This window comes from Pagrus pagrus, assembly GCF_965226575.1.
Source record: "Pagrus pagrus genome assembly, chromosome: 15".
Taxonomy (NCBI): Eukaryota; Metazoa; Chordata; class Actinopteri; order Spariformes; family Sparidae; genus Pagrus; species Pagrus pagrus.
The window spans coordinates 13,596,952-13,613,274 of record NC_140199.1 but is presented as its reverse complement, the minus strand read 5'-3'; the positions used below and the strand labels follow the sequence as shown (position 1 = coordinate 13,613,274).

Sequence of the window (16,323 nt, the reverse complement as noted above, 5' to 3'; positions counted from 1 at the left end):
CCCAATCCAGGCTGAGTGAGCTGTAATTGGGTTTCAACAGGTGACCAAGTCTTATATGTCAATTAGTGAGATTTAGAGTTGCTGGCTGTTTCTCCTGCTCCCTACCTGTTGGGCAACAGGAAGACCAGCTGACTTCATGGTGTTCGCTAATGGAAATCCTGATAAACCAATAATACTTTTTTACTTTTTACCCACTCTTTATGCTAAGCTAAGCTAGCTAGCCACTGGCTCTGGCAACATCTTTAGCAAAAGAGACGAGAGTGGTGGCAATCAACTCAAACACACAAAAACATGAGTTTCTCAATGACTGCCTTTTTTTTCAGTGCAGGTGTAACTTTTATCTTGTATGTCTTTATTGCCTTTTTTGTGAAAGAGAACAATAAAAGGACTGACATAATCCAAACAAAATCAATGCACAGCATAGCGATCAACATACAGAAGCAACGCCAGCAGGAAAAGTGTATGTATATATAATGAAAAATGGAAAAGAGTGAAATAGAAAGAAAAGGAAATAAATAAAATAAAGGTCAGTTCATGACTTCAACTTTGTTTTTGGTCAAATAGCTGATGTTTTCAAGAGCAAGGTAAAGAGTCATTCCTTTCAGCCGATGAGAAATCACACCAGTTGTTTGTTTGTTCCAGGCAATTCACCTTTTAGCCTCTAAAAAAAGGCAAATATATGATTATTTGAGGTTGCAAAATTAGCTGGGTAAATACTGAGAATAGATAGCTCAGGCATAAGGATCTGTCTGTTTCCCCCCCACAGACAGCCTCTTATCTCACACCACACACACACACACACACACCATGAACTCCCCTTTTAAACTCTCTCGAGGCACACACAGGCAGAGGGGCGTGGCTTCTCTCGGCTCCTCTCATGCGCCGCTGTGAGTCGGCGGCCTCTCATTGGTCGGCTCGGATGAAGTGGGCGGTGACGGAGGGGAATTCCCCCCAGCTTGTCTCTTCTAACAAATATTACTTTTCCTGTCCGCTGTCACTCATTCAGGTCGGGCTTCTCCAAGAGACGGTAACCTGTGCGACTGCTGAGAGAGAGTCAGTGTGTGTGCATCATGGATGGTGAGTAGTAACACCTTTTATTTACTGTGTAATAACAAAAGAGTGGAGTGAGAGGATACAATGTGTCTGTGATGCTCAAAAACATGTACTAACTCAACTTTAACTTTTTATTTATATCAGTATCTTGAGTCTGAATGTACAATAGCAACACTGATGCTTAATTCTTCAGTGAAATACCTTTTGTCACTATTTCTGAGTGTGTTTGACAACACAGTAAAACTTCCCCGCAGTGATTGACTGTTTTTGGAGTCTGTGCCAGTAATTACAGGACAGCTTTAGCAGAAGTGAATGAGCTTACAAAACACTACAAGCCAGTTCGGAGTGAAATACCATTCAGGATATCTAATTTGCATCCCTGTTTGTCTAATTTCTTCCCATATGTCACATTTTCCTTCTCAGTTCTAATGCCCTCCATACTCGGGGGAGATCCACACCTAAGTGAGTACATGTTTTAATTCCTCCTGTGTCAAAATTAGCTGCCTGTCTCCACAAGTCAAAACTTATAAGTGCCAAACAGTCTGTGAATGTATTGCCGTGTCTTTCACTTCCTCATTTTGTTTTATTGGTAAGCTTTTTTCAGTCCTGTGGTGTGGGTGTGTGTGTGTGTGTGTGTGTGTGTGTGTGTGTGTGTGTGTGTGTGTGTGTGTGTGAGAAGCCTCTTGTATTCATCCTCTTTAGAGTTTGTGGTGTATGAGTTTGTAGAGATATAAAAATGTCTGCGTGTGAGAGATACATCATCTCCGACTTTTGTGTTTGGAGCCAACGTAGCTGCAAAATGAGGAAGGCAGGACGAGGCCGAGGCACCTTTTTATCATAATCATGTCAGAAATGTAACTGGACTTGTTTCATACTGGCACACATAACATCTCAGCCAACGCTGCACGTCAGGGAGCTTGTCACTTGGTTGTCGTGTCCACAAAAACGCATTTTCTCATTGTTAAACCAGTGGAAACAGTGTGCCCTTAAAAACTGAAGCACTTCCCGGATCAGTTTTAGTTCCTCTCTCACACAGGCATCATGTGGCGCAGGTTTTGTTTCATGCATAAGGGTCAAAGCAGGACGGACAAACTCATTTTAATGCTTTGTTTTGAATGCATGAGGCTGAGGTTCGCAGTTTGTTTTGCACTTTTAAAGATGCTTGTACAATTAATCTGGCTAAAATGTATGCTTTTTAGACATCCAGGTTAAATATAATGCTTCAGCAGTATGTCCATTTCAGTGAGAAGCATAATTACACTCTGAAAACTGCTACAAATGTTCACTTTTCAGCCAAACTTTGCATAAATTTTATCAAGACGTGCAGACCTACTGCAAATCACTGAACCAGTGCTTGTTGTTTAATGAAGCAGACAGTGTCCATTTTAGATTTAGCAGCGAACAAAAACAGGAAGACTAGCAAGAGCTTGTCAACTATACACATATCACGAGTATAGATCATTACACGGGGATTTAGGCAACATCACCAAGGAAAGAGCATTAATCAGTGCCTGTTTCCTGAGAGTATTCATCTCATTTAACCCCTGTCCTTCTAGAGTTGAAGGGTGTACATTACGTCATGCTTCAAATTTTAGATGGTTGACAGTGTCTCAGAGTAGGTTCATAGTGGAGAGGATTCTCTTGAGCCAGCATTTGGCAAAAGCGTTTTTACTTGCAGCCATCGTCAGGTGGTAGATATCACTTTTACACAAACCTGTAGACACCTCTCCAAAATACAACAACTTTTTAGTGCGATTTTTAGAAACAAATGATTAATAATAGGCGGACATATCAAAATGTCTGCTATCAAAAAGGCTAGACGTTTTTTGACCTGCATATTTTCTGCTTCCTGGGTTATTAAACGTCAGAAACACGGTCATTACCTGAGTATACCTCAGCTTGACTTATTGATCCTGGTTGTGTGACCTTAACGTAACTTGTGTCTCCAGCAAAAGTCAAGCAAAAAATTACCGAAATCTGTCTTACATTCATGTTTAAAAACAACTTGAGGAAGTATACAAGGTTGCGTAATCGGAATTTGATTTTTTAAACCACTTTGGTCTCTGAATCTCAGCTGAATATAGTTGGTTTGTTTTTTTTAAGTGAACTCACTTTCCCAACATGAAAACCACCAAAAGCAGAATCTTGTTATACTTATGATACTTTTATCATTATCATCACCTCCCTCTTTTCCCACCGCTCCATCCCTTCCTCTCCCCATCACTGCATTGACTGTTTCCATCATCCTTGCACTCTCCAGTGGCTGAGCCGGAGATCCAGATCTTCGAGCAGCCCAAGCAGAGGGGAATGCGCTTCAGGTACAAGTGTGAGGGTCGCTCGGCGGGAAGCATCCCCGGCGAAAACAGCTCCGACAACAACAGGACCTACCCCAGTCTGCAGGTCGGTCAACAGAACTTTAATCTCCTCAACCACCAAGATTTACAAGAGTCAAGATTCATTTAATTGTCATTATGCAACACAAGACTGTATAATTAAACTCAGTTACAGTTCCCAACTCTACACATAAATACAAACAAAAGAAGCTGCTCTGTAGTCTGGCGGTACGGCAGTGGATACTTCTGTATTGCTTGCCAGACGGCAGCAGGGTAAGCTAGTTGTGCCTTGGTTGGATGCACCTCTGGAGCACATCTAGCTGTCTTGGCATTATCGAATAACACACAAAGCCCTGAAAGCATCTAATTCTTACCTCCATCTCTCCTCTGCATGTGTCCTTCCATAGAAATTTTTATGCAAATGTACAGTTTATAATTGACTATTAAATCATCCTCCTCTGCTTCCACAGATTCTGAATTACTGCGGTAAAGGGAAAGTGCGTGTTTACTTGGTGACCAAGAATGAGCCGTACCGACCGCATCCACACGACCTGGTGGGCAAGGACTGCAAAGACGGGTTCTACGAGGCCGAGTTTGGTCCAGACCGCAGAGTGATCGCGTAAGTCCTCCTCCCACAGTCACGTCCGTCCAGCAGTGTGTGTGTGTGGTGTACTGCTCACTGACTTCATTGTCACTGTCGTCATCAGAGTAATTATCTCACTAGTCTCGGTCTTAATCAGCATCATCAAAATAAGTAAACTCTGGCGCACACACACGCACACACGCACACACGCACACACAGACCACAACATAATCAATTTGCTCTCTATTAACAGTATTTCATGTTTCACATGGTGGTTTCGGAAGTCATCGAGTGTCAAATTGGTGACCTCTCAAACACAGATGAAGACACTCACACACACTCACACACACAAAGCATATTTGTCAAACCATGTCTGTGATGAGGATGGCAATATGGGAATTCCCCAAGTGACATCACCCATATTTGCTGTGTGTGTTTGAGAGAGAAAACAGAGGTTGTGTTTGTTGTGTACTCGTGCATGTGTGTGTGTGAGAGTGTGAATGAGTCAGTATCTTTTGGTGTAATTTGCAAATCCCTCATGGACTTGTACAGTAAATTCAAAATGTTGACACTTTCAGGCTTTCTATGTAAATCGATGGAATTACTCCCACAGAAACACTATTAGAAAATCATGATTTTATGGTAATTTATTTGTTTTACAAGCAAATCCAGACAGTTACAGTGCTTCACACTCAACAGCATTTGTATTGAGATCATACTTCACTCAGTGTGGCCTCATGTGATTTGTTTAGTATAATCAGATGGTTGCAGCCTGTCAGTTTCTCACAACTCTGTTATATTATTATTCGCACAGTTTCCAGAATCTGGGTATCCAGTGTGTGAGAAGGAGGGAAGTGAAAGAAGCGATCGTACAGAGGATGACCAGAGGGATCAACCCCTTCAATGGTGAGTCCTGCTGCTCTCAGTTTCCATATGCTGTCTCTGGTCTGTCTGTCTGTCAGCTGTTTTAACCCACTTGTGGGACGTGTTAGTTTTGTAACTGATCCTGGATCTTCTCGGGCTAATTCTGGTTTTTGAGAATAGATCAAATCAGACAATCAAATATTAGCTTGTGCTTGTCATTTCCTCAAAAATGTAAAGATTATAACAGTTAAAAGTCAGTTATTGTCAATACATTTTGAAAAAAAGTCCAAAACCAACCATGAATTGCTACTACTAGCAAGTATTGTGTGCGAATCAAAAGGCTGAAATATCTAATTCTTCTGTGCATTGGACCACTGAAAATAGGACCCCAACAAATGCATTATTTACCTCTGTTTTATCAATATTTGCTTAAAACTACACTGCCCAGATGTTTAGCAAATGACTTAGCCTTTGAACAATGTAACTGTACATATATTTGAAATCTTGTTTCTAAAGATGTACATTTTCAGTAGGAACCAATGGGCTTAGGGCTAAAAGTGGGACAGCATTGACAGACGGACTAATGCATTTTTGTTTTTTTGCCTTTTGTTGCAATTTTTTTTGACGATGGGACAAGACTCGACAGTCACGTCAGCTTTGTGAGGCTACACGTATGCACGGCTGTGCTTTGAGCTAAATGCTAAAGTTCACAGTTGGAGGAGACTTTCCTAACATCAAGGCGATAGTCCGCTCTCCTGCCACCGCGCTGTCTAAGCTAATGCCATTTCCTCAATGTGCTCTCACTCTGCGGTGCTCCTCTGGTGCAGGCAGACAGACAGCGGTTCTCGTGTACAAACAGGCGTTGAGCTACTTCCCCATTCTTGGTCACAGTTGCTCAATTCAGCACAGTGCAGGATGCCACGTGAGAGCTGGGAATGCAGGATTCATTAAAAGGGGGAGGGTGGACCGAGGGGGTTCCCCAGCCCTCAGAGATGATGATAAAAGTAGGGTATGGTGCTTTACGGGACTATAAACCATGGAGGGAATGGAAGGTTTATGATCAGGCTTGATTTCTACGTATAGGCTTCTAGTTTGTGTGTTAGCTGTTGATCTAATCTGATGTTTTTGACAGATATGAAACACTATCATAGATCTTTAAATCGTTTGCAAGTCTAGGTGGTGACTGAAGTGCTTGAACTTACTTCATTTACCAAATGTCTGGACTCCTCTGTTACCACACATATTTCACATATATGCTCAAGTGCTTTGATTTACTGCTTTCTATGTTTGCACAAGTGTCCTTACTTGATACTTCATTTTCTCTTGGGCACATCCTGCAAAGTCAAAGCACTGCATACACAGTCCCATAGACTGATAAGGTAATCTGTGATGCAGATGGCTTGTGTGTGATATAACCCCTGAGCCCTGGCTGACATTTTTAGTCTCTTGTGCTGTCTACTGAGCTTCACCATATATGACCACGTCTCAAGTCTCCAACCTGCCTGCTAGTATTAAAATTGAGGAACTAATTTAGGTAATTTAGTATTTGAAGAACTGAAACACTTGTGGTCTCTTTTTCACTGATCACTACAGACTGTACAAATGTCCGTATTGCTACCATTGATGATATTTAATTGTGTGATTCCTGTGGTCTAGGAGGAAAGTGGGTATTTGCTCATAAAGCCAATTGCTTGATTTTGTGGATTACCATTTACCATCTCCCCCATGCTTCTCCCTAATGTAGCAGTTTTAGTGATTTTGTTTCATATCACAAGTACAGATGGGCTTTGATATAAATAGAAACGTGACAGTAGCATGACAGAACTCCTAATTTTAAAGCTGTTATCTGCATCTTCCGTGCAAAGGGACTACAGGGAGGTTGGAGGTGACAAGATGACTCTGGATTTTACTTTTGACACAGATGAGATCACATCACAAGTAACCTTTCCAAGAGTTCTTGGTGATTAGCTGATAATTCTGTTGACTTACAATGAGTGAGGCTTTAATTTCTAGATTAACCGACATTCAGAAAAGTCATTCAAAATGTGACTCGTTAAAATTTGAGACTACAACCGCAGGGGGCACATGATTTTTTTTTCCTGCCGCTACATTGTGAACAACAAACCTGTGTTTGAATCGGCAAGAGGAGAGCTAGTTAGCTGTTAGCTGTGGCAGTGTGTTTGGCTAATGGAGCTAACAGAGCTCATAGAGTTAATGCAGCTAACAGCAGGACTGAGAGTTCCTGTTCAGAGGAACATGAAGCATTAAACAGTGAACGTCTGTGTAATGCAATAACACAACCGCTTTACGGTAAATACGCATACTAAAGTACTTTGTGCACTTTGGTGGTAAAAGTACTTTGAATACTAATATGTTCAACTATTTCTATACAAGACAGTAATACGGTAAAGAAAGCACGTTTTGATTTGTGATGATTTTCATTCACTTCCGGGTGTTTCAAATGATTTTCGAGGGCGGCGGTGAAAAAAAGAAATGACTCTGGAGCCCTGCCAACACTAAAAGCTATCATAGGATTTATAGTCTTGCACTGGTGATAAAACAGTCACGTTAAGTTTAACTTACTGTATCTAGTAAAGTGAACACGTATAGATATAGGAGCTGAATGCTGGATGGCAGGTAGCTGGTAGTCAATACCACAGACACAGATTAAAAGTACTTATTGCTACAGACTGAACAATGGCCTGTTTCATGTCTTTTTCACATGGCTCAAACCTTCCCCTCTCTTCAGACCACTTCTGCTGTGAAACTCAGCTGCTTCCTGTGTCGGGGGAGATATGTCGCCCCCCCTTTCCCTCCCTGCTCATAGTCCCTTACCCCAACACGCAACCACCTTACACACATACTCACAAACAAACCCTCTGACCTCACTACTTTATGTATATGAGACATTGTTGGGGCTACATCAGCGTAGTCATAAGAGAATGTCTTTGAGACCTAATGAGATCACAGACTCACAAGGGTCACGGCCTGTTGTCAGACAGCTCACCTCACCTGTAGTAGTGATGACGCAGAACTGAATACGGTGTGTGTGTGTGTGTGTGACGTAGTAATATGTTTCTGTATTACTTTTGATTTTCAGTTCTGTTTGCTCAGTTAACATGGTGTTCGGAAAAAGTTTCCCTTTGTGAGCCTGTGGAAAAACTCTTGACTTATTTAGTCCCCATCACTTCTAAAAGCATAATTGGTTAAAAATAACACTTTGCTCTCCATCAGCACCTGCAGTCGATACTGGCTGCTGCTGATCCCAGTGCAAAATTGTAAAAAGACTGTTCTTCGACCCAGGACCTACTGTACACATTATGTACAGTACAGTTACTTGCGCAATCAACATTATTGTCTGCTTTATGCTGAATATTTTCACACTGTCTCTGAAGACAGTTGCTCTATTGACGTGCCATTACGCAATTTTTTTCCCCGTTGTAAATATCTTCTCTGACCTCATATTTATATCATACTTATATTTCCTAAAATCACATATGTTGAAGACCAATTTAAGTCCTTACGTCCTCACCATTTTTTTAACACAAAGTGACACCCTCGTATATACATCTTTATTATTATATCGTAATATTCACACGTTGTGAGTTATCACGTTAAGGTCAGTGAAGTAATGAGTAATGTGGGCAACGGTTTGGTCGTTTTCAACTTCCATAATTCTGAATGCTTCCTGTCACAAAGAAGATATCGCCACTTTTCCTTCCTCTGATTGTCTTTGCTCGTGTTTTTTTCCATTGACATTTTACTCATCAGCCTCAGCACAGAATGTACACTATGTTTCTATCCAAACCATTCGTTCTTATTTCTGTGCCTTAAAGTCATTTCCCTATGTGCTATAAAGCAAAACACAGATTTCAGAGGGAAACTGGCCTATTTTTGCAGATCTCTTACATTTCGATGCTATACACAGTAGTTTTAGAGTACAGCGAAGGCATGTACTTTATGTATATGAAACTTGATGAAATTGTGAGTCATGCAGTGGAGACACTGCTTGTGGTGAGGCTTGGCACCTGCCTCCACTTCATTCTCACTCTCACATTCGGCTCCCACACTCACACTACCCACTTGCCCCCGCTAACCGCCCACCCTCGACCCCCCACCATCGCTGTCCCCATCACCGCCGCAGCCAATGACCTCGTCCCTGTGCAGCTGCAGCCTCCTGCGGGCCAGGACGCCTGGTGCCTCTGGGCCCAGTTTCTTTCCACAACACGCACTCACTCGCCACTACTTTTACCTCCAGCCCACTTTCCTCCACCTGTCCAGCATCTGCCTCCTCCTGTAACGCACTCAAGCTTGGTATGTTCCATCAATATTTGCTATAACAGTTCCGCTTTCATACACGAGCAAGGCTTCATTTCTCCCTCCTTCAGTTTCTCCACTGTGTGTCTGTCGGTGCCACCCACAACACAGCAACCTGATGACCAAACAGAAATCTGAAGTAGAGCAGAGCTGCATGAAGCCGCACAAAGACACAGCTCAGCCCCCAGAAGCTAATTTTCAGTGTCATTGGTGTTGTTGTCATTTTTCAAGACACTAAAACTCCCCCATGAGCACACACACCTGCTATGTGCGCGAGCACCTGTTATTTCCTGTCATAACAATTTATTATTATAGTGTAATTGTTCGACATAATTAATGTTGCAAATTAGTGACAGTGACTCATAGGACCCCAGTGCTCACTTAGTGTTTGTTTGATCTTTGTTTAGAGCTTTAAGTTGAAATAAATAATAATAACCAGGGTAACCGCTAACTGTTGCTAATTGTAGCTGCAGTCAGCTAGTTAGCTCAGTCAGCCATGCAGCTACCAGTCCTATTCACTGCCACGGCCTGAGCTGCACTATCGGACTATCGCCCCTTAAACAAGTCAGATATAAAGTGTTCATCTGTGAGCTGAGAGATGCAGAGCCAGGCTAGCTGTGTCCAATCCTTTAACTAAGCTAAGCTAAGAATCAGTGTCCTCTTTTACAAACATTTATGAGAGAGGTATCAATCTTCTCTTTAAACCCTCAGAAAGAAAGCGAACATACTTCCCAAAATGTCAAACCATATCTGTATGGCTGTATCCACTCAAAACAGCAGGTTAGAGCGTCTGGATGCCAACCCTGATGTCATCTAACATACTGTAGAACATTGTCATGAAAGTTAGAGCCAGGCTGACATGTTTTGTCTGAATCTGATATCTAATATCAGAGTTTCTGAACAAAGCTTGAAGTTTCATGTTGATACCAGTGTGCATTGTATCGTTTCTCACAAAAATGCTCGCGGAGAAGGTAAAACGCTTGGAGAGACATGTTAGCAGTTGTTTTGCTGTTTCCAGGCTTCTTAATTGCACAACTGTGGAAAGCCGTCACACTCACGTCACAAGTGTGAAGACTTCTGACTAAGCAAAATCCAAACAGACTTGTAACTGCACAGATGACCTGTGACTTCACTTGGGCTTGAGCCTTCAGAGGAACACTGGCTGGAGCCAGCGGTGCATGCAGAAGCAGAGCAGGAAAACTACCTAGCTACGTGTTTGCACTGAACATGTCCAGTGACACATTCAGTAAGGATGAGGAGTTTCCCCACATCTCACGTGTAACAGCATGGCAGTGTTTTGTTTCGTGTTGTATACATTATAAGAACAAAGTTAAACATTTGACTTTACACTCGGGTCTTGTCCCACCACTTTCACACACGTCAGGAGCCACCATGGTCACTCGTGAAGGGAGTCTCATTTCTTGCTTCTGTGTTGAGCAGACACTCACATACGCAGGCAGACACACACTTCTTTCCACTCTGAGGTGACGTCGCAGAGCGTCACCGTGGCGACAAATTGTAGGCGGGGATGGCCTGGACGTGAGCGCAAAAGATAGAAATTGAGAGGTGGAGGAAGAGAAAGTAGGCAGATGTGAAAGCCTGCTGTGTGTGTGTGGGCGTCTCTCAGTAAAAGCTCTCCCTGCAAGGTGTGTGTTTGCGTGTTGCCTCTGAGGGCGGTATGTGTGACACTTGCATGTGTGTGTGTGTGTGTGTGTAGGCTGAGGAGGTTTGAAAAAGCTTATCTGTGACGTGTTTATGTTGATCCAAATTTGAGGTTTTGGGGACAGCCTACAGGTTTGACAAACACGAGAACATAGCAGACTATCTATCTATCTATCTATCTATCTATCTATGTGTCTGTGATGGTTTCACACCTTTCTATTAATAATTGTGTAACACGCTTTTTTCCCATTGTTCTTTTCTTGAATCATCCTGTGATCCTGTATTAATTATGATGCAATTGCAGCATGCCTATATTGTTGTAATATCCCCTATAAAGAGGGATGTAGTGGAGAGTAAATGTTCCTTAATGCAGTTCAGCCAACAGATGCATTTCAACCAAAGATATCCTGTCCATCTCCAACCTTCAGTCAAAGTTCAGTTAAAGACAGTACAAAGACAAGATATTGTTATGTTCAGTTAGGAATGCAAAGTGAAAAGAACCACAGTTTCCCCAACTTCTTTAGAGTCTGGGCAGTAAAAGGTCATTTCACCCACATTACAAAAAGAGATACGTTTTACTTCCTTTTGGTGGTGTCTGGCCCTGCAGATAGCTTTTTTGAGATTATTTGTTTATGGCAGCCAAAGAACTGAAAAATAACATTTGAATAATTGAACAGCAAAATGCATCTTCATAAACAACGCCCTGCTTACACAAGATAATTCACAGATTGTGCTGTAATACTTTTACTTAGTATCATTTTAATCTAATTTTATTCAAAGGTTAACTCCACCAATTTTACACATTAAAGTGTGTTTACAGGGTCCATGTGTGAAGTACAGTAGTGTAGAGTCTGTTGTGGCTCCAGAGGAAGCTGCAGTTAATCTGATAAATTGCCTCCAGTGATGTCGCTCAGTGGCTTTTTGCATTGTGGGTAATGTAGGCGCCAGGTTTTGATTTTGACATGTGTGCAAGTGATTTGTCTCATGTCAGTAATAATGCCTTCAGTGAGCATCAGAAAATGTGATACTGACACCTCTGTATATCTGTTTGACCTCAGTGCCCCGCGAGCAGCTTCTGCAGACAGAGGAGTACGACCTGAACGTGGTTCGTCTGTGTATCCAGGTTTTCCTGCAGGACGAGAATGGCCACTACAACCGACCGCTCAACCCGGTCGTCACCAACCCCATCTACGACAACAGTGAGTGGCTGAGCTCCGTCTGCTTCAAACTGTGCTCATGCTGACACCATGTTGGACAATTACAAGTGATGAGATCATTATGAAATTGCCAGATGATTGTACTTAGAGGAATACAAGCTGCCTGATGGTAGCTTATACTTGCCTGGAATTGAATCAATGTCCCGATAGTTGAAATAAAGTATAAAGGCTAATACTACGCAATAATTGAGAAGTTACACAAGTAGCTGTGTTTACTCATACAGTTCATATAGTGCGTACCTGTAGCTGTGCAGTCTGTGTACGCAAGTGTTTGTTGCAAGACTTGTGTGTATGTGTCCAGTGGATGTTCCCTCAAAGCTGTTTGTTGAGTGTGCTGCACTTGTTAAACTAGTTCAGTGTTCCTCACACACATTGAGAAAGAGGAAGTTCTTTATACACACTAACCCTCAAACAACACTGTAACTATGGTGCACTTCCTCTTCTGAACTCAGGCATGTGACATGTGACTCAACCTGGTGAAGCCTGAACTTTAAACTCAATGTAGTCCTTTTCTTACCTGAGGCAAATATTGAGTAAGATACATTGAGTCACTAAAAGCTGGGGTTTCGCAACAGTACGTCCACTAGATCAAGGAAAAGTAGATTCTGATAATGTTGTTCCTGGAGAAATAAATGTTATCTTGCTTGTTGTACGCAGTCTGACTTGTTGCATGTCTACAACTTGTTTCTGCACCATCAGGAGCTCCGAACACAGCCGAGTTGAGGATCTGCCGCGTCAACAAGAACAGTGGCAGTGTCAAGGGAGGGGATGAAATCTTCTTACTGTGTGACAAAGTACAGAAAGGTACATACTAACAATGTTCTGCAAGCCTTTGCAATGAAATAATTAGCATTGTATACAGTGTGTTTTTCATCTAGCTTGCATCTTTTTTCTCTCCATTCATCTTCATTCAATCCATTTATCACATTAATCCATTTTGCTTTTCATAGCAATAGCACCCATCTCTCTGCATGTTCATTCAGTTTTCCATCACCCCCCTTTTCCTTCAGATGACATCGAGGTGCGATTCTTTTCCACCGATGGCTGGGAGGCCAAAGGCTCCTTCTCCCAGGCCGACGTTCATCGCCAAGTCGCCATCGTCTTTAAGACTCCACCCTACTACAACACGAACATATTGGAGTCGGTCACTGTCCACATGCAGTTGCGGAGACCTTCCGATCAGGAAGTCAGTGAACCGATGGATTTCAGATATCTGCCGGACGATAAAGGTGAGCAGTGATCACCTTCTTTCTGTTGCTTGGTAAACTCAAACTATCACCATTCTTCTGTGTCCAGGAACTGGGGTCCAGTTCTTAGTTAGATTCAGGTGATAAATATAAACCATTTTGTGTCTGCCTTAGATCCTTACGGCTACAATGAGAAGAAGCGCAGAAGAGAGAACTTGATGAGGATATCAGGATTGACAGGTAAGAGATATGTCACTGTATATACAATACAACCCAAATAACATACAACATACAACCTTTTTATGTCAGGACACATGTATGTATTTCAACAAATGTTTCTGGCCTTTCTTTAGGTGGTCCTTTTTCTTGCCTGGCTATGAACAGGCCAAAGGCAGTGTCACAGAGTACCATGAGTCACATGCGGAAAGGTAACAGTTTTACCCCGATTTTCTTCAAGTAGCAATGACTAGATGTTGAGCCAGATACAATATTTCCATCCACCTACAGGATATTAATGCCCTGCTATAACACTAAAGGTCACTATTTGTTTTCCAGACATCAGCAACATGTACCTGAGACAGCAGCCCACACCTACGATGCAGCAACAACCTACTGTATACAACCAGCCCTATCACCCAGGCACTCAGAATGTAATGATTACATCGCAGACTCCGAATGTACAAGTCAGCCATTCATGGGTAAATCCCAACCCCCAACTGTCAATGGAAACAGTCACCATAAACCCGTCTGGTGCCATGAGCAATCTTCCACGTCATAATAGCAGCAGGCAACAGCAGCCAAACCGTGGCACTGGTTACTCCCATGGTAACTTTGGAAATAACACCCTCCCTGAGCTCTCCGAGAGGGACCTGCAGTGCTTGGATACAGCCCCCCAGGCCCCTCAAATGAGCCAGGCCCAGCCAGAGTCCCAGTCGCAATTCCACCTGCATCACCAAAGGGAGGAGCTTGCATCTGAGACCCAGGTCCAGAACCATCTAGGCAACCAGAACCAGGGTTTCCAGACTGTGTGGCCCAATTTCACCCTCAATCCAATGCAGAACACCTTTAATGGGTCAGTACCTGGCGGTGGAGGGGCGTCACAGGGGCAGGGCTCTTACCCCTTCATAGAGGGAGGGGAAGGGGATGATTTTCTGAAAGGCCTGGTAGGAGTAGGGTCTCAGACTGGCTTCCAGCTGAAGCAGGAGCCCCAGATCACAGTGGTACAAGAGACCCATGCTTCACTCATGCAAAGGGAAAGCCAAGGAAATACTTACACCAACTTGCTTCCTCGCCCTATGAGCAATGGTGCCAACATGGATCCAATGAGTCAAGGTGGTGGTGGCAACACTCAGCGTCTAAAAAATCTGCAAAATCCTTACTCAAACAACAGCATGGCCTCCGAAGGCCACTATCCAACTTTGGCTGACTATATCAACTCAGCTAGGAAAAATGACTGAAATGACAAATGGCAACATTTTTGGTTTCAAGTAATAAACAGAAGCAGCTCCAAGGTATGCATTGGTCTTCTTCTTCGTCATTCATTCTGGCCCAGTGAGCATAACAGCACAATTCTTGGCTGGCATTTGGATCCATAACCCTTTGGCACTGTTTCTGGGTGGTACAGTTGACTATGGACTAGTTCTTTCTTTGGTAAAGACGTGACCAAAGGGTGCTTCCAACAGCTGATTGTCAGAAATTGGGGGTTGGTTGCTGTCACTGGTCTTTGCTTCCCATTATTAATCTTGAAGACAGCTTTTTCTCCTGAAAATGATCAATCAAAATTGATTTCTTGGTAAATTTGACACAAGGACCATGCAGTTGAAGAACCTTTCGACATTTATATCAAGGTCGATCAGCTTTTAACCCGAAGTGCAAAGTAGCATCGTCACTCTAATCACTTCCCCTCATTGACTGCCAGCTGCTGGCGCTATGGACATCAGTGAATATTCCCCCCCGAGTAGTCAAGAAAACGGAGTTACACGAACCTTCATCAAACATGCAGATGGTCTCCAAGCCAAAGTTAGATTTCCGAAGAAGTGAATGTAGTACTTTCTTTCTTTGTCTTTCTCAGGTGAAGTTGGATTCACTGTCAACATGTTGTATAGTAATCAATGTTATGCTGGGGTGTTTGATCTTGAAAAAAAAACGGGGTAAATTGATGCTAGGGATTTTCTTTATTGCTTTGGAAAGGATTCTTACACATTATATTGTTTTATTGATATTTGAGCAGAGTATTTGCAGTTACCTCTGTACATACATGTTAGCCACAGTTGAGAGTGAAAGCAATAACCATGCTGAAACACTCAAGATCTGGCAAGGTACCGAAATTTCCATTGAGGAAGTTGGAGGGAACACATTCAGTGTTGTCTTTCTATTGTAATGACTATGTCATACCAGTGATCACATGTGTTTTTGAGTTCTCAGAGCATTTCTACCAGAAGTTTTTATATATTTTGTGTTTTATTGTTTCATTCATTCAGCTGAGGCTCTTAAGAATAGCTTCACAGAGCGTCTTGCTCGAGGACATGTGGCTTATACTGAACAAACACTGGCTCTTGTGTGGGTTTCAACTCTGTGACCTGGCAACAGCCTACAGGGCTCTGTCACCTCTGGCCTAGCTCATCCTAACAACATCATAATAACTGTTTTGTTTTGTTTTTTTACTTGTATGCCTTCCAGAAGCGTTGAAATGAAATATTTTGGTGACTACTTTGTAAAATTTGCTATTTTGGGATTTTTCTACAAGATCAGTTCTTAATAAATGGAGTCCGTCTTATTCCACATCTTGTGTCATTCACCTTTATATTATACCTCTACTGACCTTCACATGCAAGTGTACATAGTACTGATAATGCATGACCAGATGCCCTGATATATGTTCATAATAGATGAGGAGGAGGCATTAGGCAATACATTATTTTCTATATTGGGACACCTCAGAGTGCATTATCATACTTATAACATACACACACACACCTATTTTTCTTTCTGGCCAAGATTTAGATGAGCAGATCAGTACCATTCTTGATGCCTGTGCCATAAAAGCGTAGCTTAAGCCAGCGGCCAGTGACAGGAAATAGTCTGGCATACGTTTGTGTAACATAGAT

At 42.4% G+C, this 16,323-nt stretch overlaps 1 protein-coding gene across 1 annotated transcript; it reads left to right on the top strand.

Moving 5' to 3' along the window:
* Window positions 1-1,005: 1,005 nt before the first annotated feature.
* rel (v-rel avian reticuloendotheliosis viral oncogene homolog) lies at window positions 1,006-15,999 on the top strand. The gene is made up of 11 exons (XM_084375135.1): window positions 1,006-1,077; window positions 1,477-1,515; window positions 3,314-3,453; window positions 3,857-4,005; window positions 4,784-4,875; window positions 11,871-12,011; window positions 12,729-12,833; window positions 13,040-13,258; window positions 13,391-13,456; window positions 13,570-13,644; window positions 13,772-15,999. The coding sequence occupies exons 1-11, from the start codon at window positions 1,071-1,073 to the stop codon at window positions 14,671-14,673; spliced, it is 1,935 nt and encodes a 644-aa protein (XP_084231261.1). The 5' UTR covers window positions 1,006-1,070; the 3' UTR covers window positions 14,674-15,999.
* The last annotated feature ends 324 nt before the right edge of the window (window positions 16,000-16,323 follow it).